The sequence below is a fragment of the Anopheles stephensi genome, chromosome 2 (genome assembly GCF_013141755.1).
Source record: "Anopheles stephensi strain Indian chromosome 2, UCI_ANSTEP_V1.0, whole genome shotgun sequence".
In the NCBI taxonomy this organism is placed as follows: domain Eukaryota; kingdom Metazoa; phylum Arthropoda; class Insecta; order Diptera; family Culicidae; genus Anopheles; species Anopheles stephensi.
The window spans coordinates 82,047,872-82,073,410 of NC_050202.1; the positions used below are offsets into that span (position 1 = coordinate 82,047,872).

A 25,539-nucleotide genomic window follows, 5' to 3' on the forward strand; every position below is an offset into this window, starting at 1 on the left:
TCATTCCGGAGAAGCACTTTCACGTTAGCTCCGCCTTTTGTCGGTGCGCAATCTCGCTCTCTGCTCTCAAACCTTGGACTGGGGTGTCTTCATTTCAACCCCCAGAGCGCTTACGGTAGTGTGCGTGCGTCGCAATAATCATGCGCTTTTATGGAAGGCGAAAGCAAAAACACAACACTTTGAGCAAGCGCTAATGACACTATTTTATGATTCCGGGGCTTGGTGTTGGTTTTTTTTTTTGGGGAAGCGGCCGGTTGACTGTCGGTTGCTGTGGCAACATCGTGGTTCGTGAACGTTCGGGCACAAAACCCGGGGGCTTCGATTGTTTGTGTGTGCAAACGTTAGCGCAAACCCCGTCGGATGGGGGCTCCTGGTGCGGCTAAAGGAGCCGCATTTTTATTATGTGTTGAGCGTTCGTGGAATATGGAGCGCCATTGCCAACGGTGCGTCCGTGCGTGCGAGTGAGAAGCGAGTGTGTGTGTGTGTGTGGAAAAGAGAAAGAGAACACGCGGTGAGAGAGAGAGAGAGAGAAAGGGAACGAGAGAGATGAGAATTAAAAGCATCCTTTGCTACGAGAAAGGATTGAATTGCAGGTGCTGATGAGGGTTATAATGTTCCAACGTAACTCCTCGCACAGCTGGCAAATATTGGCTGTGTCCTCGTTTGTTGTCCGCGACTAACTGCCGATTTGTCTGCGTGTTTGTGTGCGTGTGTGTGTTTTTTCTATCGTTGTTGTTACCACTAGAAGCCCTGTATCGGCGAATGGGAAAGACCGTATCATATGCCATAAAGACGCGTGAATGGTCGCGCTTCGTTGCGTGCCCCGTTGTGTGAAAATGTAATGTTTAAAGTGGATTTATAGACACTGTGGTGTGTGGTGAACCTGTACAGCCCGATATATCCAGCGTTGTATTCGGGGTCGAATCCCTGCGGAACGTTTGCATAATGAGGTTCGTGTGTTTAGCGTGTAGTGCTTCGGGTGTGTAGTAAAGTTTTGGACGCAACCGCTTAACGGCACCACCATACATGACGCTTCCACGTACGTTACCATGTGAATTGTGTGATAGCAGTAAACTGCTAGTGATACCGGTGACAGGCAGCTAGCGACGCTGCAAGTGACAGTAGAACGGTGGCTCGCACTACCTATGGCATCAGCGACGACACTCGTAATGGCGTTGCCTACACAAAAGCCCCGTATCGGCTTCAGCATCGAGTCGATTGTGGGCAGCGAAAAACGGATGCCCCAAAGCTCGCCAGCACACCTTTCGCCCAACAGTGAATCGTCCGACCGGCCGACGAGTCCCGTCAGCGACGGTAGTCACTTCCCGTCCGATGTGGCTCCGCTGCTGTTGCGAGGCTTTCCGCCAGGCTTTCAACCATTACCTCATCAACGGGCCTATCTGCTGCAGCGACAGCAGGAACAGCAACAGCAGGCCCGAGAGTACCTCGCGCTAGGGCATCGAATATCGCGAGGATCCGCTGGGACGCCTCCCGCACCCGAACCGAACGGACGGCTACCGGACTCTCCACACAGTCCCGGAGAGGGACCCCAGCAACGACCCTCCTCCATACGGATGATAGATTTGAGTAGTAATTCTAGTCGTAGTTCACCGCCGCCTAACACGAGACTTTCCCCAGACCTGGAGCCAAGCATTCGGAACCACCAGCAACGATCGCCCAGAAGTTCCCCCGGACCAGGTCCTCCGGGAGGTCCTCCCGTAGGTCCAAACAAAGGCCACCCAATAATGGTACCGGGCATACCGGCCAGCTTGGTGCGTCCCTTTCCAATGGGTCCGAACGGTGATCTGAAAGGGCTGCCTTCGTTTATGGGTGGAAACAGTGCAACGGAGCTGGCCGTACAGGCAGCCCACAACCAGCACCTTCTAGCGGCCCAATTCCAGGCAGCGCTAGCACACGTGCAGGCCACGCACGGCCAGGGTGGCTTTCCCGGTGGCCATCCAGCACATCTCCACAATCATCCGGCCAACATGCCGCGCGAAAGTTACCCGCTCTATCCGTGGCTGTTAAGTCGGCACGGGAGAAACGTGTTTCCACCAAGGTTTCCTGGAGGTGAGTATGATTGAATGTGCAACAATTAAATGCGCCATTTATGAGGTGTGAGATTAAAAATAAATATTATCATTATTTCCCAACACGATAAGATCCAACCCGGGGGAAGATTCGAGCAACAGCGAACGGAGAGCGATAGGGAATCCAAACTCTCAGTGGGTTATTTCCGTTTAGATCGTTCGTCGTCTGCTAGATAAAGAATGAACGACGCGCGAAAAAGGCCATCGCTGAGGTTTGTTTATGGATCGGGGATTAACGGACGGAAGGTCTCATGAGTCCCTGGTGCGAGTTGGTTTAAAGTGTGCTCGGTTTTAATTGAGTGATAGATCGAATGCACTTACCCGGTGGTGCGGTTCGGTTGTTGGAATGGGAACGCTGAGGACTGCGCTGGTCGTTGGAGCGGGATAGCTGGGCCTGCTTTACGTTGAAAACTCAGTTTAATGTGGAAAATCAACTGCAAAGTCAAACAGTGCTCTGCGCGGACAGATGTCGGCTTTTGGGGTGGAATTAGGGCAGAGGGGAGATCATCAGGGAACAGACATCCGTTTCCAGCGCGCCCAACCGAATGTGCGGCATCCGATGGTCTCATTTTGATTGACACCATGGGCACATTGTTTGTCACAGCACTCGCACAGTTGACAGTAGCGATATTGCGTGTGTGTGGCGAGAATAATGCTCGCTCGAATCTCGGGATCTCGGGCTGCTCGGGATCGGGACGAGAAAGATCGTTTGATGGGGTGAGGGTTTCGCACAACGAGCCGTACAGTTCGGTTGGGAAGGTAATTGGGAAGCAGCACTGGGTATAATGATGTGCTATTGTTGGTGAGTGATTGAGGACAGCTAGTCACCCGAAGGAAGGCACTCAATGAATGGTTTAGTTTTTAATTAGCAGGAACCATTGCTTCGGTAGTTGGTGGTGGCTAGACGATGCCGTTGGACGTGTTTTGCACAATAAAGGCACGAATTGTGACTGGAACGCATTGAATAGTTCATTTGCGCAATTTACACGATTCAATGTGGTTTTTATGGCTGATTTGGTTGAGACATAAGGTGATTAGAGATATTTGAAGTGATTTTAAAGACATTTTGCTGTGCTTTATTTATTTCGTATTGGTATTAAAATTGGAAATTAAGTAAATCTAGAACAAACGATGAATTTCTTGGCTATGCTTGATAACAATGAATTATTTTACTACTTCTAACGATTTTGTAAATTTAGAATAAGTAGCGCATGATCATGTCTTGTCAACTCAAAATTTTCCAATTGCAACTGACAGCACTGACAGCATGCAACCAGTTGACAGCAAGGCTAGATCTAAGTGAGAGTTTAGAACGCCATGTTGGATTCTTATGCTACTAAAACCGTAGTGATAATTGGCATTGGTGGATTCTTATCGATTCTGATCGAATAAAATTACAATAATATATTAGGGAGCGCAGAAGCACTATACATTTTTTATTAAGATATATTAGTAAACTTTAGAATACAAAAATGTTTGAGAAACTCTGAAGTAAAATTTTTCATCTTAAGTCATGTGTTTGTAACATGAAACATATTGATCTGGCGGAAGTTGCACTGATGAGTCTGATTAGTTCCGCCTGCAACAAAATGCAACGGAACGATCCTCCATCGCTTCCCAGACATCCGGACGCCTCAGCCAAAAGAAAGGTTGGTGTGTCCTTTCTTTTCGCTTTCAATTTGACGCCATTTAGGCCGGGTTTTGGATTTCAAGTGGCGTGGCGAAAAAACCAAAAAAAACCGGCCATTCGCTGACGGTGGCCACGGGTCAATTCGGTGGCGGTCCGCGTATTGGCGGTCCATATCAAAGAAAGTTCGGTAGCACCGAAACGGCACCGATTGTTACATGAGCTTGCGCAATGCGCTCAATGCTGTTGCAGCCTCATCTGTCCGTTTGGTAGAGAAAAGTCGGGGGAAAAGAAACGAACCACACGCTAGCGTAGGCTTAGAGGGTGGCCGGGAATCAGAGACGCGTTGTTTGCGGAAAAATGTTTGAATAACTAATTGGTATTGCTGGGAAGTATTTTCGAACGACAGCAACAACCAAACCAACAACCAAAAAAAAAATGCGCTCATCTTCAGAGGGAAGGACCGGTGCTACAGTTAAACCCACAAAACATCTGCATACGCCGGCAGCAGCCAGACCACCAGTGTGGGCAAAAAGAAAGCGAACCGTAAGAATGATGAAGTGAAGGAATTCGTTCTTTTCGCTTCTTCTTTTTCTTTCTCCCGAAACCAAAACCTGACATGCACGGGTATGTAGGGTAGCCGAGTAGCTTGCTCACACGCAACATTGCCTGCAATGGGACATAATTTAATGTTCGGGAACAACGTCAAACCGACGGTGGCCGTTTGTCGACACGTAACGTACACACACGCTAGCGGGAAAAGCGGACGGCAGAGGGGAAGGGAAGGGCCACGGGGGCGATGAAAGATGAAGATGAGCGGCAAACAGATAGCTCGTGTTGGTGACCGAACGCCTAGGCTGCAGAATTAGCCGCTCGAAAGTCAATAATTGAGCGTGTAACGACTCACCCGATGGGAAGAAGTTTTGTTCTCATTTCATCCCATTTAAAATTCCATAAATCTTGTCCCGTCGCCGTTTTTGCCGGATGGCAAAAGGGACAGGGGCGTCCCCTATGATGAACGTTGGGCCGACGTGGGATCGCATTACCATAGGGTCTCAGCACCGTGTGTAGGAAGGTAGGTAAAAGCGCTAGACATTGGCTTTCTTAACACTCTGTGCAAACAGACAATTTTTGGACGATTATCGGTAGGAAGATAATCAATGTTTGATTCCGATTGCTACTGCTGCTATGCGCGAAGTGTTTAACATTGAATGGTATCACTTTCTCATCGATAAAATCAACTCGACATAATAGAGGTATGCAACGAACCGATGAACCTGACCTGGTGGTTGTTGATTTTTTTGCGCTTGCCCGCCGGTGGCCTCAATGGCTTAGTGACGATGGTGATGACATTGGTTAAAAACAATACTGGTACTGCTGAAGCGTCTCCTACTTTTTTTTCCCACGACGAAGTGTTGGCGTTGAATGTAGCTCGTCGCATTTTTTTTTGTTGCGAATAATAAATCAATATTTATGACTAACGGAATAGAGCAGTCCGTACTCGATGCGAATGCAAAACGCTAGAGAATGTAGGATAGATGAGAAAAGGGGTTTGCTTTGTTTGTTTTATTGATTAAAATGGAAAACAAGTTTAACGGGTGATCAATTGATTTTGATTATAAAATTTGAATGTAAGACTAAATCATCATATTTTTATGTCTTAGTAAAGATTGGACAATTTTTGTTGTATTGAAATATGTAAGGTTAATAAGTGAGGATTGAACCACTTTAAAATTTTAGCCAAATGAGATAGTGGTTTGGAGGTCCGTTCAATTCTCCTGAGGGCATAGAGCAAATAAGTAGATATATTTAAATTTGAGGTAAATTAGACTGACTATATCGCTTGGGGAAAAAGCTGAATTTAGCCTAAGTCTCGTCTGGTTGAAAAGTCAAAGAAGAAGCAAAGATGATATAAATATGTCTTATAATTCTACACTTTGGTGTTATAAAACAGGCCTTCCATGTTTCATCTAACAGAAGAGTCGATCTGGCACAAATTTTACTCTCTAATACTTTATAAGAGAAGAAGAATTATTTAAGAATTATAGGAGAAGTTCAAGAAAACAAAAAATGAATGTTGAAACATACAAGATCTACGATGAACCTAGATCATCCAAATTCTAGATCTAGACAGATCTCCGCGACTTTTCCAATTCAATATCGCGGCAATTTTTATGATATGACTAGCCCGTCGAGGCCTGTTGAATCTGATTCCAGCTCGTAGAACTCGGTATTGGTTTACCCATTGGACTCCTTACTCCCTCGGTATTGGCCATTTTGGAGGTTGCATCAACGCCACCATGTCCATGTGGATGTTATAAAAAGACATAAAGGGCTAAATCGTCCGGTGTCATTCTTATGATATGACTAGCAAACCGGAGCCTGTAGAATCTGATTTCAGCTCATAGAACTCGGGATCGGTTTTACACTCACAGGACATAAAATCCTTAGTGCTGAGCATTTTTGAATCGAACGCGGCTAAGAGAAACTTGTCAGTTTTGAACAGAGTCCATGTCTCAGAAGCGTGAGTACTGAGACTATGATCAGTGGTGGGTAAAGATATTTGGATGCCTCGAGTGGAACGGCAGTTGAGGCCCCTCTAATTGTGATATTAGAGGGAAACTACATACAGAGGGCCGTTCCTTCCGCTCCAATGTTGACCTGTAACTGATTATGATAAGACATTTATAGACCCAACTTCATCGGTCGTCAGATGTATATATACATGGAAGAACAAAATATCTTAAGAGTCTGTTCTCAGGACGCTAGTTCCCAGTTTGAAACAGTCGATGAATAATCATTAATTGTATTACCTTTTAAATCCTTCTTAAACACAACTCCTCATTAAGATCACACTCACAGATGAAAACAAAAATATCTCACTTCACCCCCGAAAAAGAAATCTCACCCCACCCCCTCCCCTAATCCCATTACCCGTACTCGTTTGCACCCCGACGAAGGTGTTATCGACACGTCTGCATACACCGCTCAGCTTATTATTGTGTTTAACTCAGTGTCTCCGCATGCCAAAAAGGGGCAAAGCGACTAACGAATTAGCACGGCCACAGCGTGTGTGTGTGTGTGTGCTGTAATGCAAAGTCCCAGCGCGCGCGGGTGCGTATGAGAATTCCAATTAGTGGCCATCAATTGCCGGACCGGAGGTTGGTCGAAGGAGGTTGGGCGCACGCAAAAACCGAACCCGAACCACTTGCCACTTGCATGTTTTGATGTCGTCTGCCACCACACGGAATGAATCAACGCACGGGCAGAGAGGCGTTGCTGGTTGCAGCAGCGTCTCCGTCTCGCGCGGTGTGCCTGTGTGCGACATGCATAATTGACAGTAGCTATTAACGCGCGACGAAATGCTGCGCTGTCCTGGCGTGTCTTAAGGTGGCGCGGCCAAGGGAGGACGGCGAGAAACCAGACAGTAAACGAAGCAATTTGCCTTCCGGGCAAGATGCACTTGCTCGACGTTGGTGGTGTGGAGAAGATGTGCATGAGGGGGGGGGGGGGGGGGGTGGTTAGTAAAACTTGCCCGAACTTCAACAGCTAATTCCTCATCGAAAAGTGAGAAATATAAATTTCACTCCGTTCTTGCGTCTTACCAGCACCTCTCCAGCACCCAGGGCGCCATTTGCACCGACATCGTACATCGATGTTCTGCGCACCAAACACGGCCACTAGTGTGGAGAAGTGTGACGAAAAAGGGCAACCACCAAGAACATCGCTGTAGTTCACAGTTGCAACAGCGTAGAAAGTAAAACAACACGTGAAAAGCACAACAACAAAAAACACGATGCAAGCACAACAAACGACTTCGTGGCCGAACGAGTCCCGGCCAGACAATAATTAATTAGTTTACATCGTACGTGCGGCATGGGAAGGGAAGGGAATGGAAGGCAGCAACCTTCCGAAAGGTGTTTTCATATATCAGTGCGTATATAAATAAAGATAATCTACACGCCACGTTCCGTTGTGGAATGGACCCTCTCTCACTCTCTCTCTCTCGCTCTCTATCTCTTTTTCTGTGGGCTTTTCGAACATTTTCGTCTCCGTCAACCGCCTCTTTTTTTCGAGCTCGTTAGCGGATCGCGGATGATCGTTGCGGTTCCACTGTCTACCTTCATCACTTTCAGGAACTGTTAGGGGGAGAAGAGAGAGAGAGAGAAGGGAAAGGGAAGGCAGGGTGAACCCCCCCCCCCCAAGAGGGATGCGGGGGCGTTTAAAATCCATAACACATTTATCGCGCGGTTACACCCTGCTCATAATAAAAATGATTAGTGAGATCTTATTTTCTGACCTGTGCGAGTGGACATAGCCGGAGACGCCGGAGAACCAGAATGCTTGCGTTAAGTTTGGGTGCTAATACACGTCCGGGCTGTGGAGCAGCTGTAGAGTCCCGGTGCTACTTTGGTGCTCAGTAAAAACGGAGTGTCAGCAAACACGCAACGGTTGTGCGTATGTTCGACCCGCCTGCAGTTTGTGATGGCATTGCGCGCTGTTCCACGCGTTGAAAGATGGCTTCTCCGCCCGCTAGTTTACCTTTGTAGCGTGAAAAAGACGAAACACCTGAACACGTGTCATCTGGAGGGTGGAATTTAGGGCTCCGCGCGAAGACGAAGGCAAGGGTGGTGTGCATAAAACAGATTTATAGAGCGTGGTGAGTGTTGGTAAAGTTTTATTACTCCCGTTTTTGAATCCTCAATTCCCGAAACGATCGAGTCCCGGTTACGATCGGTGAATGCTTAGAGGCAAGTGCATTCTTCCTGGCTCTTCGCCGATCGATCGCAGCAACCGGAGCTGATCCGATGATTATCGTGACCGTACACAATAGCGTTTGAGCCTTTCTAAATTCGTTCGCTTGTTTGTCCGGCTTCTTCTACCTCTGAGGGCTAGGTTCTGTCTCTCGCAACACTAATACGACATCAGTGCCATTGGATTGGTGGATTTATGACGTTTGATTGCATCTGGTTCGAAGGCAACAATCAGCATTGCCGCAATCAGTTCCACCGTTCGGGAACGGTCGTAATTGATCCGCATCTGCCTGGCAGCTTGCTATCTTTGATCGTAATTAGGAAATCAGGCCACAAGGAACCAGTCTCGGGTCGCTCGATAGCATCGCCTCACATCGACATCACATCGGATCACAGGTCCTTCTCCTATCGCCCGTTTGCGATCGGGATAAGAACAATAAACATTAATAAAGTGCTCGTATCGCCGGTTGCACTTCTGCACTAATTAGGCGGCTTGCACGAACCGCACCGGACCAGGCAAGTGCACACTGGCTGTTTGTCTTTGCTTTTCGGTTGTTTGTGAAACTGTTCCTTGATTGCACACAAACATGACCGCCCCGAACGTGTACAGTAATGACGCGCTTTCCTCTCAACCGGGGCTAATCAAATCAATTTGCAACCCCGAACGAGCGTTCCTTCAGTAAAGCGTGTAGCGTGGTTAGTTTATTTGCTTTAACTCAGTGTGAAAAACGAACCCTGGCGAGGCTGAGTGAGTGAGTGGAGGCCTTCTAACCACAATCAATAATGGCCAGTAGCCCGCGCGAGCGAAATGTAAAACGCGCCGGACCTGAGCTGGGGCTTCGTGATCGTGACGCACCCGAATGGGGTCAACGATTGTGTGCATATTATTATTAAATCAATTTTCTGCGAAACGAACCATAGTACGCGAGTGAGATGTGTTGCGAAGAATGCGGGAGTGCGCAATATGCACACCGCGAGCGTCCCGTTCTTAACAGCCGCAGGACACGCGCACGGTGGAATGTTTGGAACGCGGCGGGATGACGGGAGCTGGGGAGTGAGACAACAAATTCATTAGTATCATAATTAAGCTGGCTAGCCGGTCGGCCGGACTGGCTTGATTGCTTGAAGGGGAGAGAGAGAGAGAGAGAGAAGGGACAGGCTGGCAGTTACGATTTTCGCAGCAATTGATCGTGATCTTCTCGTGATCGGAGACGAGATTCCGTTTGATGCCGATGTGAGGCCCCGCGGGACCGCGCGACTCATTCCGGTTGCCGGTTGCAGTTGTGCAATTATTTTTTCCTTTATCTTCATTGCTCTTAATTGCTACCAAATTAGAGATAATTTAATTAAACGCTGCATTTTGTGTTAACGGGCCGGATTACATGCTGCGTGCAGCGATTACTTGAGCGCTCTGCGTTTCGAGTACGGTTCGATCGTTGCGGTGGTTGATGTGATGATGAAAAATATCGGCTTAAAGTAGAGTTACTGTGTTGTGCTTGGAATATTGAGTAAAAAAAAAAAATCTGCAAAAAATAGATAAAATGAGGAAAGCAAAGGAATACACAATTTACAGGGGTTTTCAAATGATGGAGCAAAATATTCTCCCTTTACAGCTCTTGAAGTATATATATATATATATATATATACACTAATTCACCTGTTTATAACAACTTTTGTTGAAATATCAGTGGACAAACATGAAATCTATATTCATGAAAATAAATCATCAATCGTTTTTTTTAAATAAATGCTCTTGACTTTTAAAAATAAGCTGTAAAACCCTGGAATTGAGCAAAAAACATGAAAATTCAAGTCATCAGTAAAATGCTCCATAAATTCATTTAAAACAAGAAAAAACTAAACTAAATTTTATACAAAATAAACTAAAATAAGTCAAATGAGGTACTGCGAAAACGAAAAGGAGAAATATATTTAAAATTGAAGAGAGAATGTTACACCCAAGGTTACGTTTAACGTGCTAGGTGTTTTCCTCAAACAATCAGCTGCTAATGAGATTTTTATGATACATAAAGCGAAATAGGATGCTCGATTGCAATCAAGCTAACCCTCTATCCTTGTTTTCGATAACCACTCAGCCGATTGAAACCTCGCTTAGCCCGTTCGTTAAACGCGTATTGCACTATTTACACTAAAACAACCCATCACCGGCTGATAAGATAATAAAACTACACAACCCTGTTACAAATCTATTAACTTCGAGCATCCCGAAAAAAACGGTCCGGCAAGAACAACCGGCCAGCAATGGAATGAAATGGAAATTATCATGTTTGCACTTACCAGCTTCACCAGCAAGAGCCGGGCACGGTGCATACTGGAGCACTTTGGCAAGTTGGCAGTTAATTTAAGTGTATCGTTATTTGGCTCGTTGCACCACGGAAGATGTAAAAAAAAAAAAACACAACGACGCGCCAAAGAAGCCCTTCCAGCTCGCCGTCGTCGTCCTGTGTGTGTGTGAGTCCGTGTATACGTGCATGTAATGTGCATCACGATTAGTGCACATTATGCACCGAAATCAATCAAATTAAGCATCGTTAAGCGGGCCACGGTACCACCAATGGGCACCTGAACGTTCCGTGAGTGTGTGTGTGTGTGAGTGTGTGCCGGATCGATCGCGATCCGTCCGCGTCGCCTCGTCGCTCGGCAGCAGTCCTTTCGTCGTTCCAGAAGAGGGCAGAACACGCACGGCACTCATTAAAATCGGGTCCGTCAGAGTGTTTGGTTTGGTGGCAAATCGACAGGGGAAAGGGGGTGGTCGAGCGGTGGCGGTGTGGGGGACCCGTGGTAACGCACGTCAGCGCGCCGTGGAAAGGAAACACCATTATCAAAATGATGGACAATCGAAGTAAAATGATCGCCTTCGGGTCGGCACGGATGTTGATGGGCCGGTACCTCACATGCTATAATTACACCGCCATTAATACGATGCGATCGGGTCGCCATTTCGCCCTGCCGTGTTTCTGTTCCTTCCCTTTCACCTCTCTCGCTCTCTCTCTCTCTCTGTCTCTCTCTCTCTCTCTCTCCCGAGCGAGCCCTTTGGCGGTCAATTTAAAGCCTTCAGTAAAAGGGTGGTTGAAGAGATGGCTGCAAAAAAAAAAGGGAATACCGACAGGCCAGGTTGTTTGCACTAGCTACGAATTGCAGTCGGTTTTGCAGAGGTAATTTCTTCACTCACTCACTCACTCACTCGCACGGTTCCACATTCCTTCTCGCGCGGCCCAAGACGCGTCCGTACAATTTGTGCGAATATTTGCGAATTAATTCCACCGCTGTTCGCAGGCCTTTTGCTTCATCCTGGTTCTGTGGTTCTTCGGCCCAACCCAGTCAGCCTGTTTTGTCAGCTCGATTTGGTAGGAGGCAAATAATTGGAATCAATTGTTGAACACTTTACACCGACCTCGAGTGCTCGAAATGATGGGAATAATCAACCGCAATGTCCTGCCCCCGGGTCCACCTTCGCCCGGGCCCATCAACGGCGCAACTGCTGGATCGATTATTATGCACTGCAACAACAGCAGCAGCAGCAGTTATGTGATGTCGATCAGCTAATGCGATATTAATCGCCGGGTTCCTTGTTTCCGTTGCAACATGACCATACAAGACACACGCGCATCAGCATCCCTGTGTTCCCCCGATTTATGCCGAGCGGGAAAACAATGTTGCGACCTCGCAATTGGCTCATTAGAGCGCTCGGCTGGCAGCAGACAGCTGTCAGTGTGACATTTATGCACATCCATCAACATCTGCGGCGAACGAAGCGATTTATCGGTCCGACTGCCGTACAGATTTGAATCGCATCGCAGCACAGCAAGGGCGAAGGAAGATGAAGCACAGAACAGAAATTAGCATCAAATTGAACGGTTAACCTCGATCCGTCACAGCCGTCGGCGATCGATCGGCGTTTGTCCCGTATTTACGGGGTACACTACGGGCTACTAAAATCGATCTGCACTGCAGGCAGGATTTTGGCGCCCGCCCGATTTGCGATACAGGTCAGGGATAGTGAAGCGCTACAGCACCGACGCGAACCGATGGGGCACCGTCGTTTGGCCTTTTAGTGTTCAATTATAAAGCCATTAATCAAAAACTAGTGATCGTTCTGTCAGGTTTGAATTTGTTTGCTCCTCGTGTCAGGGAAGGCATATCCTTCCCATCCCATTCGTGCCATTCCAACAAAGTCCCCTCGAAAGGAGGTTTGTTTTGGTGCAGTTGTTTCGTGTTTTTTTTGCGTTACCGGCAACGATGTTTGGAAGGCAGTTTTGAGGATGTTTAGCGCTACCACGCCACGGTACGGCGTGTTGAAATGTAAACCCGATTTGGCGTTTCAATTGGAACGTTTTCGCTACGAAAAGCCGGTGACAGGTTGAATGGTTTTGCACTTGGACGGCGTTGCCAAAAAAAAGGGGCGAAAACCGCCGGAGTTGAACCTAGGAAAAATGGAAGGCGCGGTGTTGTTGTCATAGCATAGTTTCGCGTGCTCGATTTGTGTATATTTATGTCGGTATTATGGATTTTTGCTAATGCGCCAACTGCATAGTTTCGTTGGGTGAAATAAAAGCAAAGAGGGGGTTTTGTTGGTGAAAATGAACACAATGTTATGTGCGGTGTGGATGTGACTTTTAAACGAGAAAAAGGTTGTTTGTTAATCAAATAAAATCAAAACTGTACTTATAGCCTACTGTGGCGAGGAATAGCATCTAGTATTAGCATCTATTGTAGAAGGCCGGTCAAACAGAGCAGATGGTAAAGGTGCGACACTACAACGTCGGGATAGGCCTCAGATCAAATCTCACTTGAAGCGATGATCGCTCACAAACACAGGACCATTTTTTCAACCAAGCGGAAGCCGCAGCATCTCGCTATAAGTGAATGTCTTTATTAAATAATACATCCTTACCTTACCTGCGCATGCAAATACGTGTCCTCACATCTTGCCACAATCTTCTCTACACACAGTAATGCATGTTGGCCCCTTGCACTTTCATACTAATAAACCGTCAATCGAACCCCGATCCGGCAGGATGAGGACGGTTTTAACTCTTATCTGGCTTGTTTGATCTTGCGACTTTTCCCGGTAATGCCCGCGCGCCGTCAGTGATCGATCGGTTAAAAAACCGGTTCCACCACTACTACTACTGTCCCCATTGATTAGGGCTTGTTGTGCGTAATCATCAGCAACCCCATGGCGTTTGTGCAAAAATTGCGCCCGAACGTGGTCCAGCCAGCAGCAGCGTTCCTGGTCAGCGGTTGGATTTTTTTTAACGGCTTGCGTTTAGTGCCAATTAGTAGATTAACTATTTATTAAAACTCATTAGGCATGACAAGCAAAGTGACAAGTTTATAAAATATTGCACATAAAAGCAGCATGCGATACTGTGTCTGGTCGTAGATGGATGGATCGACCTGGGCTTGGTGTGTGTGTGTTTGCCATCACCATCACCACCAGTGCATAATATCCAGCACCACCACACTTTGCCGACACGTTCGGTCGGCGTCACCGAGGCGGAGCTGATGGCCGAGCAAGGAGACGGTCAAGTAATGTGCTTCCACGATGGAGTCGCTCCGGGGTGACACATCGGACGATCGGTGGTGCCCGACCGGGTATCCAGATGCAGCCTTCTGTTGCTGCTGCTGCTGCCTGCCATATGTGCTGGACATGGGGGCAGTCAGTCGGTCTCGGCGATCATTAACGGGTTTGCGATAAATTAGTCCTCCCTCGTTCCGTGCTGCCGCGCGTTTGTTGCTTCCTCCGCTTATGATAGGAAACCGATTAAGAAACTGTTTATTAAAGACCAATTCTTTTCTCGTTTTCATCATTTCACCGGACACCGCCCCGTGTACACCCGGTGGGCCGAACCAGGCATGCGCAACCGGATGAACTGCCCTCGCGCATGCATCGTTGGAAGTGGTCTGGGCCTCGCTTAAAGATACGAACGTATTTTTTTTTTGCTTTCGTTCTGCTACTCTTTTCGCTGCCACCAGCACCATCGCCGATGCAAATGTATGCATCATAATGATGTGTAATTATTTAATTATATTGTATTTTATAGACTACGGGGGTAGCGTTCGGTTGCATTGGGCCGGGTCGGGTGGGTTAGCATTGTTGAGAAAAAAAACGGCAAAAACTCGGGAAAGGAAAACGGAAAAACAAAGCCAAACCATGGCAGCAGTGCCGGTGGTTGTTGTTGATTACCTTCCGATTTGCTAATGTTTTGCGTGCGCGTGGATAGATGAATCGGCAACAAATCGTTTAGCGTTGATTGCTGGTTGGTTGGAAAGTTGGTGGAAATTGTTTGAAATTAAAATTTCTTCCCTTTAACAATTTTTAACTCTATCTCCTTAAAGTGCAAATTTTAGCGTTTTTGTTTTTCTTCCTTAATTTCCCGATTGGCACGCATTCAATTGGTTTTGTCAGAAATGAGATCATCAAACGTATCAACTAGACACACGGGCGTTCGCATTTCGGTCAAAATGCAATTTCTACCCTCCACCCTCTAGACATTCGGCACTCGGGGATCACAGGCATTACCGCTCTCGAGGCTTTTCTCGAGAAAAAAGGGCAAAGCCTACGGCTAGCACGAACCGCTTTTTCCGCTACTCAAATCAAATCTTGCACGCAAAGGCCAACGCCACGCCAGGGAATAGAAGCTCGCAAGGAGCCCTATCACACACACACACACGCGGAGCACCGGGCACCAACCGTTCGTCCTGGACGTCCATCAAATCGGCTTGTTAGTAAATTATCACATCGCAGCCAAAGTAAACTCCTCATAAACATTAGGACATAATGGAGGCAAGCGTAGAAAATCGTGAAAACGTTATTATCGCGGCACGCATTTTTCGTACCGAAACCCCTCTCAAAAAGCTCGGGCGTGGTGGGGTTTGTGTTGGGATCGGTGGGGCGGATGGAGAAGAAGAAGTGAGTTTCGAATTTCGATGCTCGCTCGCATTCCCGGACAGTTGACAGTGGCCTCCGGCGGCCGGTGGGAATTATCAGGGCAAATTACCTTCTGTCAGTTTCTGTTCGCTGTGTGGCTGTGTTTGCTTGTCTGAGGTTTGGTTATGGTGGCTCAGCAATACAAGGGGGGGGGGGATGGCTTGTTGGAGGCAAGAATGCTTCTAACGAGAATCCAACTTTAAGATGCCGTTTAGAGTGCGCTGCATGGAATGTGCCCTCTCTTAAGCTACTTCTACTGCAGGAAGATTATCTTAACGGAGAACTACACCATTAACTGCTGCCGAAGCTACAGCAATATGAGTTCGTCAAGCATCAACATCAACAAGTCTAATGTGTCTAATGTACAATCTACTTCTTTCCGTCTCGTTCGTTTCGCGCCAGGCTATTTGCTACCATTTCGCAAACCAAAGCGAGTCCGGACGGCGTTTTCACCGTCGCAGCTGCTGAAGCTGGAGCACGCCTTCGAGAACAATCACTACGTGGTCGGTGCGGAACGGAAATCGTTGGCGCAGACTCTCAGTCTTACGGAAACTCAGGTAAGAAGTGTAATAAATGGCAGAATGTACCAGATGTATAAACGTGGTGTAAGGTAAATAAATTACAGCGTGCGATGCGAGGGTAAGTTCTACAGCACAAGCGCTTCTTGCGTTTGAGTTTCACCCCTGCGCTCAAAAAATGAACTTCAGATCGGATGTTCAATAGCTAGTACTGTCACGAGAATAGATTAGCCCCTGGTGATACGTACAACCATGAACAGTGCAGAACAACAGAGTGAGAGAGAGAGAGAGCGAGAGAGACTAGATCCTACCGAGGATGATGATGGCAATTTTCCCTCCATTTTATTGGATTGGCTCAAAATTTGATCACGTAGTACGAGGCGACACGACTTCCTTCCCTGTGCGCTGTGCGCTGTGCCTGTTGTTGGACGGGGAACAAACCCTCGGAAGGGACGCCGTGGAAGGGACAAAATAAATTGTTAGCACTTTGTTGAACAAATATTCTGCAATCTGCCACGGATCTGCTCTTTCTGGGCGAAAGTGTGCCAGTGTGAGAAATAATGGACCAGGGAGCAAGTCCCGTACGAAATCCTTCTTTCTGTCTCTTTCTTCCCCGTTGATTCTCCCTAGAGACGGGTTTTCGGGCAGGGGGAAAAAAATATGACAAACCGACAGGCAACTCCCTCGTAATAAACGACCGGCAGTTGATAGGAAAGGGATGTTGAAATAACATTAAGTTGGCAAGCATGTTGGTATGTTGGCCACCGGTAGTCGGAACCCCTGTTTGTCGGCTGTGGTTGGTTGATGATGAAGTCGTGTCCTTGCCGCGCAGTACCCTCGGAGGGGTAGACCCATAATTGGGAGTAGTAATAAAATGGAGGATAAGGTAGTTAGCAGTTAATGAAATGCGTATCAACTCCCAATTGCGACTGGGTTCGGGGTGCTTTGTGAGGGTGAAAGCGATCCTTAACATGGGGGGGTTTCCCGTGGAAAGTGTGAAGTACCGATGAGATGGAAAATGATAGACCGATATCTTGATGCTATCGGATGTTGCGATAAGACGCGTTTTGCAAATTTTTATTGCAACTGGTACTCCAAATAAAGCTGACCCTCTCTCACGTTTTGCATCCTGCTATACTGGTAATCGTTTACGGTCACGTGGCACGGCAATAAGTTTAATGATCCGTGCAGGAAATGTGAAGTGATTTATCGAGTTACAGTAGCTGATCCGGGATTGTGGCTTTTGTCCTGTATTTTTTTCCTTCTAGGTCAAAGTATGGTTCCAGAACCGGCGCACCAAACACAAAAGGATGCAGCAGGAAGAAGACGCCAAATCGGGTGGAAATGGAGAGGATGGACGGGGGCGGCATAGTCCGGGCAGTCCGGGCGCTCACTACGAGGAGGACGATGAGGACGAGCTTATCGATATGGAGATGGACGATGAGTGTGCGAGCGAGGAAGACGAACGGGAGCACGGTTGACGCTTATCGGTATAGCAGCGCCCTCTGCTGGCGGGAATGGAAATGATAAGAAATGGAAGGATTCACTATCGGCAAGTGTAAGATCAAGTCGCAATAGTGGCTTGATGATATCACAAGGAGTTCTTTAAAGTCGCAAGGCGACCAGGTGACGCTAAAATAGCTATTCTAGACGTACGATAAGATTTTGTGATATCATCTGAGCATCCCTATCCCGGTGGACTTATGCTCGAAGCGAATGGTGTCAAGTTGTAATAAAAGTTCCTCACAGCTGTATTGTCGTTTGTTTAACGTATCGGTCACGAATACAATAAGACCCGAGCTCATGAGCAGTAGTTAGTGTCAAAATGATGTGCCAAATTCAGAATTGTAGTGAGCGGGTTAGGGCACGTCGTTGAACATCACTGATGATCCTGAGAACACGTAGACAGACAGATAGATAGATACGTAAAGCAAATGAAGTATTATTTATGAGTTGTAGATTTCATTACCGTTGTGCAGGTTTAGTTGTTTTCTTAGGAAGAATTGAAAATATTTTCTCAAAACTCGCGTTGTGTTCATCCAGTGAAACAAATTTTATTTAAGCATTTTTGTACATACTGTAACATAGATAAAATAAATTACTAATAATTATCGTAAAATTCTTTTTTTTTAACACAAAAAATAACTATCAACCCACGTTAAAAATAAATTTAATGCTTAAGAAACCTTTACAGCTTAACCAGCATCCCGAAGCACCGAGTTTAAGCCCCGGCTTACCACGGTAAATGGCGCAGGAAAGAACACAAATGAGAATGGTGGCGTTTGCTGCGCGACCGGGCACCAAAAGAAGTGTAGATAGCTGTATGCCCCAAACACCTATAATTAGCCCTGCACCGGACGACGCTTTTCAAAGTCAAAACACTCGAATTAGTGCAGAATATGCTCAACACTCGGTGTTTTGGTTACTCTTCGGTTTCTGTTATTACCGGTGTTGGCTGCCCATGCCATGGACGAGGGGTTTTAGAGTTGTGGCAGCAACACAGACAAAAGAAAAAAAAACACCCCAGGATGGAAACACACGCAGCCCATGGTTCCAGCATCCAGAAAAAAAAGGTCGAAATCAATTTAGGGGGGATCCTTCAGCTTGGATCTCGGGGAGCGAAAAAAAAGGGCCTTCGGATGGGACACGTTTGCGAACCCACTCCCGATGGGGATGGAGCAGCAAGGGAGCGTGAAATGGAAAACAGAGGAGGGGCGAAACAAAAACACACGACCGAAGGAACGCTGTTTCGAAAATTACCCCGCTAAGAGCCTGTAATTTAGAATCGAAAATTGATGCTCTTGTTATAATTAATTCGCCCAATAAGGCAATTTACACCAGCCCCTAACCGACTGGTGCTTATGTTGCGAAAATAACCAAGATGGAGTGTGTGTGTGTTTGTGTGTGTGGGGAGCAAAAATACCACACTCATCTCACGGGACTTCGAAGCCCTGGAGCATCATCGTTGCTGCAGCCTGGGCAGCAACTCCGTAGCAAAAAAAAAGGAACAAAACACGGCGAGTACGAAACGAAACAATAACTACATGGGGGCTTCATCGATGGGGGCTTTCGGTTTTCTTTTTTCTTCGGTGCCTCGATGACCAGATGCCTGGCAAGGGTGTCTGTGTGAGAAGTGTTTGCGATGCTTCTTACCCCTTATTTGCATTGGTTCGAGGGATTGGTTGGTAAGGTGAAGACGAAAATTATTTCACCCGCTTTTGAGTACCGGGTTTGGGTTTCATTTTCGATCACCTAAAATTTACTACTTCCACTGGACCACTGGCGAGGAGCGAAATTGGTAGGCCCCAGTACGAAACTCGAGCTCGAAAATGGCCCAAAACGACACCTCGCATCCCGTAAATTGGGAGTCACGATCAGATCGATCGGGCTCGCGATGTGTAAATTAAGGCAGGGAAAAATAAACTAGTTATCGAGTTGGGAAATTGGTCGTGAGTGCGAGACAGAGAGAGAGAGAGAGAGAGCGCACTCGAAGGACACTGGACCAGGAACCGAAAGGCGGGAAGACCGATGGGGTGGAAATATTAATAACATTTCCAATAAATAAATATTGGTGATTTAATGTGAAACTTAAATATTTTTCTTTCTCCCTTTCCTTACTATTGGACACTGATGGTGGTGGCAAGGCACGAACCCGGAGAGAAGGGGTGAGAAACAAGAGGATACGGGAAGAGAGGGTGATAAACGGTTGTGTTGAAACACCGAGGTGGGAAAGGCTGGCCCGGGCTTCCTTCCCCCAAGAAGCGGAAACCGGCCGAGAAGCTGGAGAAGAAAAGTCAATTATAATACGTTGTATAATCAACACTTCATAACTCATCGCGCATTTTCAAAAACTGCGCGAGAACGAGTCGCACCACACTGCACAATGTGTAACAGCGTACCAGGATGCGGCCCGGAGTGGGGAAGATAACTGCTGCAAGCAGAAAATGGTGTGAAATCGAACGACTGTTGCACCGGAACGCTTGTTGGGTTGTGCGCAAAACGATGGTAACGATTTGTAGCCAGAAATCTACCAGCGCCTACTGCTCCGCAGCGCGATGTACTCGTGTGTGTGTGAGTGCTTCATTGCCTATTTAATTGGGAGTTGGGAGCTTTTAGTAGCAGCTGCATGCGCTTAATGTTAATACATGAAGATTTCACCAGGTAGGCCGGCCAGGTACGATACGGAATTCCCGGAAAACTATAAACTAATGTGAATTCATAGTTTTTCGGTGCCACACAGCAGCGGCCCTGCCCACGGATGGTGGGTCGTGTGTGCGTTTCAAGTCACGCGCTTTGATGGAGCTTTTTTACAGTGCGTGACGGAAAAGGGAGACATTTGAAACAGTTGAGAATATTGTGACAGCGTGTTCTCAATGACGTTGACGATAATTTAGTAAGATAATATAGTTTATTAAGAGTGTTGTGAGAAATCGATAAAAATCAATTTTTATCACCAATTAACTATACATCTCACTTTGAGTTAAATAAAATCAAGGATACCAGAAATGGCAGTCCAAAGTTGGTTAGGTAGACTTTGAGTTATTGGTCTTTATTCATCTCCTACGGAAGGCCAAAATCACTCGAAGTTAAAGTGCCAATGAAGAATTGACAAGTGTTGATTATGAAAGTGACAGCACTGCCAGCTAATAACCACTAAGCTGATAATATAAATTTTTCTGCCGCAGTTTAGAGCTCAGGTTTAGAGTTCTTGTAGGCAAAAGTAGAGAAGCAAGGGCCCATTCGATTCAGTTTGAGAATGCTAGATTACTTTAGGAGGATTTTTGACCTGAGATAGATTCAAGTCGGTTCATATGTTTAAAACAATTAAAATAAAAGTATCGACTTATTGTCGACAGATAGATTGTGATGAAAGTCATCAATTTGGCTTCAAGAAATTCTTTGAATTTCTTAGAAAAGCTGGCCCATATGTATACCGTTTTCGAGCCCAACCAAACAACCGACAGCTCCATCTAAGCAACAGTCAATCGTAAGTAAATATTCGCCGTCTAACTAAATTTCAGACGTCCAACTAAACAGCGTCCAACCGTAACTAAACATTTGCCACCTCCAACCAAACCAAATGTATATACTACAGGGTTTACTTCTTAGTAAGCGTTCGCGTGGCTTGTCATTCACCGGTAAACACATGCACATACATACAAGCACATGTATCACAATAACTACTAATACTAATACTAATAATACAATACATAATAACAACTAGGAATTGTGAAAATTACTTTCACCATATATGGGGTTTACTTTCGCGATGTTTGATGGGAGAAGAGATTACTGATTAAGGAAAGAATTGAATACTTATAAAAATTAGATAAATAATTTAGCTTCAGTTAAAAACCCTATTTTGCATTGAATAAAACAAAAAAAAACTTCCTTGGAAAAAAAGTCTAACGAAATAACCAACTCCCAATCATGTCATCGTATCAGGTTGCAAATGTTTTGTTATGGTCGGACGCTGTTAAGTTGGACGACTGAAGTTTAGTTAAACGACGAATGTTTACTTACGATTGACTGTTGCTTAGAAGGAGCTGTCAGTTGTTTGGTTGGGCTCGAAAACGGTATATTTTCCTACCATTATTTCACAATTAATCATCAAAGACAGAACCAGAGGAAAAGAGGAATGGTCGTAGCACAGCTTCTCAATTACCATGAGATCTTCGCTGTTTACTTGCTTCAGTAGGGACTTATTTTGCCCATAATCTAGAATAAACAGACCTTTCTTTGTCTGGCATAATTTCTGCGTACTTTTAAGAGGAATAATTTTGACTTGTCTAAATATGATGCTTCTCTCCTATCAACAACGTAAAACAGAGCTAATTTTTTTCACTATCCAACCAAGAGCACTTTTTTCGTTCCTCACTGTAACCATATTTAGTATTTGCAGTCGCACTCGGCCAGCTAAAATAGAATTGGTCTTATCAGTTGACACCATCAGCCGAAACGTAGGAGTTTTATTAATTCACCAGTGGTGCCGTGGTACCGGTGGCGTTCGTTCCGGGAAACCGTAGCTTTTTGTTTGGTACCTCCAGCCAACGTGAACTGCAACCCATCTGACCAGGCGGCAGGCAGATTAGTTTGTTTTATTGCCCAAGCCTCGATCGAGGCTTCCAGGAACAATAATTATGTCTAAACACCAAGTTCCCATTCGATATTTTGTGAACGTCGTGTGGCCGTTGCGCAGCGCCAGCGAACGTCTGAATGGAGCAATTTAAATTCCATTACTTTTGGTGCCAACTTTTTTGTTTGTTTGTTGCTACACGGGGGTGACTCATCTAGGCGATGACGTTTGGCTTTTTTGTTTCTCAGCCGAGTGTCGGGTGTACAATTTTCCACTTTACGTGAGACACACCGTGGCAATCAATTACGGGCGAATACAGAAATTATATTGATTTAATCATAAACGATGAGGCCCATTTCTTGGGCGCATTTTGGAAGATTTGTGTTAGAATTTCGAATCGTCCAACACACACACGTACACACGCACGCGCTTCGGCAGTCGTGCGAGATTCGGTTCGTGGTTGTGTGCACCAAATTGAAGGTTATTTTTCCCAACGATCAACGGTTGTGCCTGCGAGGCGTATTTGGCTAATGTGGGTTGCTCCGGACCTGACGGACTGCTCAGGATCCAGTTCCAGTTCCAGGAAAGCGCGGAGCAGAAATATCTAATTTGCTTTAATTTGTATCATTTTCGTGCGAGTTTTATTATCGAACGATGCTGCAACCGTGCGAAATACTGTTCCGAGCAGAGGACATTCAACTGAAACTCAACAGGTTCGTGTCGGGTTTTCTGTTAATAAATTAAATTTATTTCTTTCTAAAACTATTCAAAATTCTCCAGAATCACCTCGTCGAGTGTGCTGTTTTTTTTGTGTACCGGTTTTTGATTTATTAGCGCCTCAAAAACGGCATCCCTCACGCCAACAAACACAACAATGCATTAAGGAGCTCATTTACTCGACGCTTTCCGTGGGCTTTTGCTCCAGATGGTCACCGGCGCGACCGGAGAGAAATCGTGAGAGGATCCAAATAATAACTAATCGATTAGCATCTCAAAGTTTGCTGGTTGCTTTTTTTGTGGTCCTCTCCACCTTCCAAATGCGGACATAAATGCGAGTGACTCTCAACAACACGAAACGAAACTATTCCGGGGAGGAGGAGGTCATCGAAGCCTTTTTTTCCTTTCGGAGGACTGGAACCAAGGTTCGCCTGAACAAATAAATTAATACAAACCACCTCCATCCTCGGATTGGACCCCAGATTGGGCCTCATCGAACGAAAGAAAAAATGGAGGTTAAAGTTGCGACGCGACAGAGGCTGTGTTGAAGAAACGGGGCTAACTGAACCTATCGGAACCCGAACGATCTTCAGCTCATTTATCATATTACAAAGCAGACTGTCATTATTAAGAAATAAGCTCGACCGAGAACAACTTTATTTGATCTGCTTCGCCAACCATTCGTTCCGCGCTTCACCCGGTGTATTTGGTTAATGTTTTGTTTGGTCCTGTGGTACGATCAATTTCATGGTGTGATTCCTGGAGTTCAGCATCCTCCTCCCCCCGCTACTCATCATCATTGTTGTTTGGTGCAGGGTGAGGAAGTGGGCTAGCCACAGGAAAATATCTTCTGAGGACCGAACTTTGTCAGAGTTGTAAATCAGTTTGGGATTTTTTGTGTCCCCGGAAGAAATGGCTTCATGAATATTTGAAGCCGATGCGTCCGTGAAATGTAAATTTGTGGTTAAGGGCTCATTATCTGTTTATTGCACTGGGCGCATTTGGGTTTCTCCGGGAACCCGACAGCCTTCTAAAAGGTATATTAGGCGTGGACATTTTCTGTCACAGCATGCACGTGATGCGTCCTGGCGAGAGCTGACAGGTAACTGCGATCGACAGGACCCACCTATCCTGCAGTACAGGTTCGAGGTTCGAGTAGGGATCGGTCGGCAGCGGGATCATCCGGTATCGTTCGCAAACCGAAGGGCGGAGTCAGTAGATTATCTACTCTTATTGTCAGCTCCGATTGTATCCGAGTTGCTGTTGGACTCCCCAGGCTTCAGAGCGACAATCGTTACCGACCGTGTACCGTAATGGCCGTGGGTCATTTGTTTGTTCTTTCAAAGATCAATGGGTGTAGTAGTGTTTTTTTCGTCTTCGTTTGGCTCAACTCTCGCACGAACAAATATTAATACAATTATGCTAATCGGCTTAGCCGAGCGCTCGCCGTACAGCAAACGGCACAAATCCTTTTTTGGTGGGTAAGCGAAGTTTTGCCACCCGTTGCTAATGGGATTTCCATGACAGTTTTTTTGTGTTGTTTTCGCGTTCCCGAGGGTTTGCCAACCGGTATCGGTTGCACATGGAAAAGCTCTGGAGTGAGTGTTTTAAAAATTATTGTTCAAAACATAATAAACTGCAGCAAATTTGCAATATGATTGAATGTGAGAAATTCGGTTTTTCGATTCCCAACCATAGATGGCGGGCGTGTTTCGTCGGTTGCCAAATATTTATTCGTTTAGCTAAATACCATTTAATCGTGTACGGTGTGCCGTGTAATTATTTATGATTTATGAGTGGTAAGTATAGCCGTCGTGATCGCGATGTACCAGTGCGAGAAACAAAAATCGAAACACATATACACACATGGTTCTGATGTCTGCAGCAAAATCGTTTCATCTGTAAACGAATACGGCTTTCCGTGTGTGATGGTGCTACGTTCACTATTTCATGACTATATTCATTCATGGCGTGTTCGGTGTGTTTTGCTTCCAATTACAGTGATGGGCAATAATATGAGGTCATATGTAATATTGAACTGTATTTTGAGGTTTATATAAAAAAAATATTATTATTGTTATAAAAACTTTACTGCATGATTTTTTTAACGTAAACCATAAATATATTAAAATCATTTCCCTCTACATCAACTTTCTTCTTCTTCTTCCTTGGCAATACAACCTCGAGAGGTCTCGGCCTGCCAGTTCTTGCTTCCTGTGACTTAATTTTACCCGTAGCAAAGTAGTCAGCCTTATGTACGGGGAGGCGGTCTGGATCGGATTTGAACCCCGGCACTGCCATGTAAAGAGTTTAAACCTTTGATTTTCTAGGACGATGAAAAGCAAAGAAATCCTAAAACGTTAAACTATAGAACAATGTTATAAAAATATATCAATTTTAATTATGCTTTGTACTTAAAAATGTTGAAAATTTAGAACATCCTAACCGAAAGGTCGCCAAAACGCCGTTTTGCTTGAAAAACGTTTATAAATCGACAATAATAATTTAAATTTTGATAATTTAACAAATTGAACTTATTTAACGATGTAATAAAAACGTCTATAAATGTTGTAGCCTTATTATATCGACCACTACTGTACCTACGATTTTGCTCGATATTCTTGTATTAATATGTGGAATAGAATTATACAGCTGTATTAAGCAAGAGTTCACTTTTATTTTAATATTTATATTTTTAAATAATTTATTTACATTTATTTATTAATTATTGAAAAATTAAAAGCTATTTTCAAATTCACATCCCCCGATCCCATTTAACGTTCATTAGTTGATCAAATGATT

The 25,539-nt window shown here is 45.5% G+C and overlaps 1 protein-coding gene across 1 annotated transcript; it reads left to right on the top strand.

Annotated features, from left to right (window-relative positions):
* Positions 1-257: 257 nt before the first annotated feature.
* Positions 258-18,043, top strand: LOC118505626 (homeotic protein empty spiracles-like). The gene is made up of 3 exons (XM_036041699.1): positions 258-2,070; positions 15,829-15,983; positions 17,213-18,043. The coding sequence occupies exons 1-3, from the start codon at positions 1,146-1,148 to the stop codon at positions 17,423-17,425; spliced, it is 1,293 nt and encodes a 430-aa protein (XP_035897592.1). The 5' UTR covers positions 258-1,145; the 3' UTR covers positions 17,426-18,043.
* The last annotated feature ends 7,496 nt before the right edge of the window (positions 18,044-25,539 follow it).

Bases quoted from the DNA above. Each gene is read 5' to 3' on its own strand.
- LOC118505626 (XM_036041699.1), top strand. From the start codon at position 1,146: ATGGCATCAGCGACGACACTCGTAATGGCGTTGCCTACACAAAAGCCC. The intron at 2,071-15,828 runs GTGAGTATGATT...GTTTCGCGCCAG, and splicing joins TCCACCAAGGTTTCCTGGAG to GCTATTTGCTACCATTTCGC. The intron at 15,984-17,212 runs GTAAGAAGTGTA...TTTTCCTTCTAG, and splicing joins TCAGTCTTACGGAAACTCAG to GTCAAAGTATGGTTCCAGAA.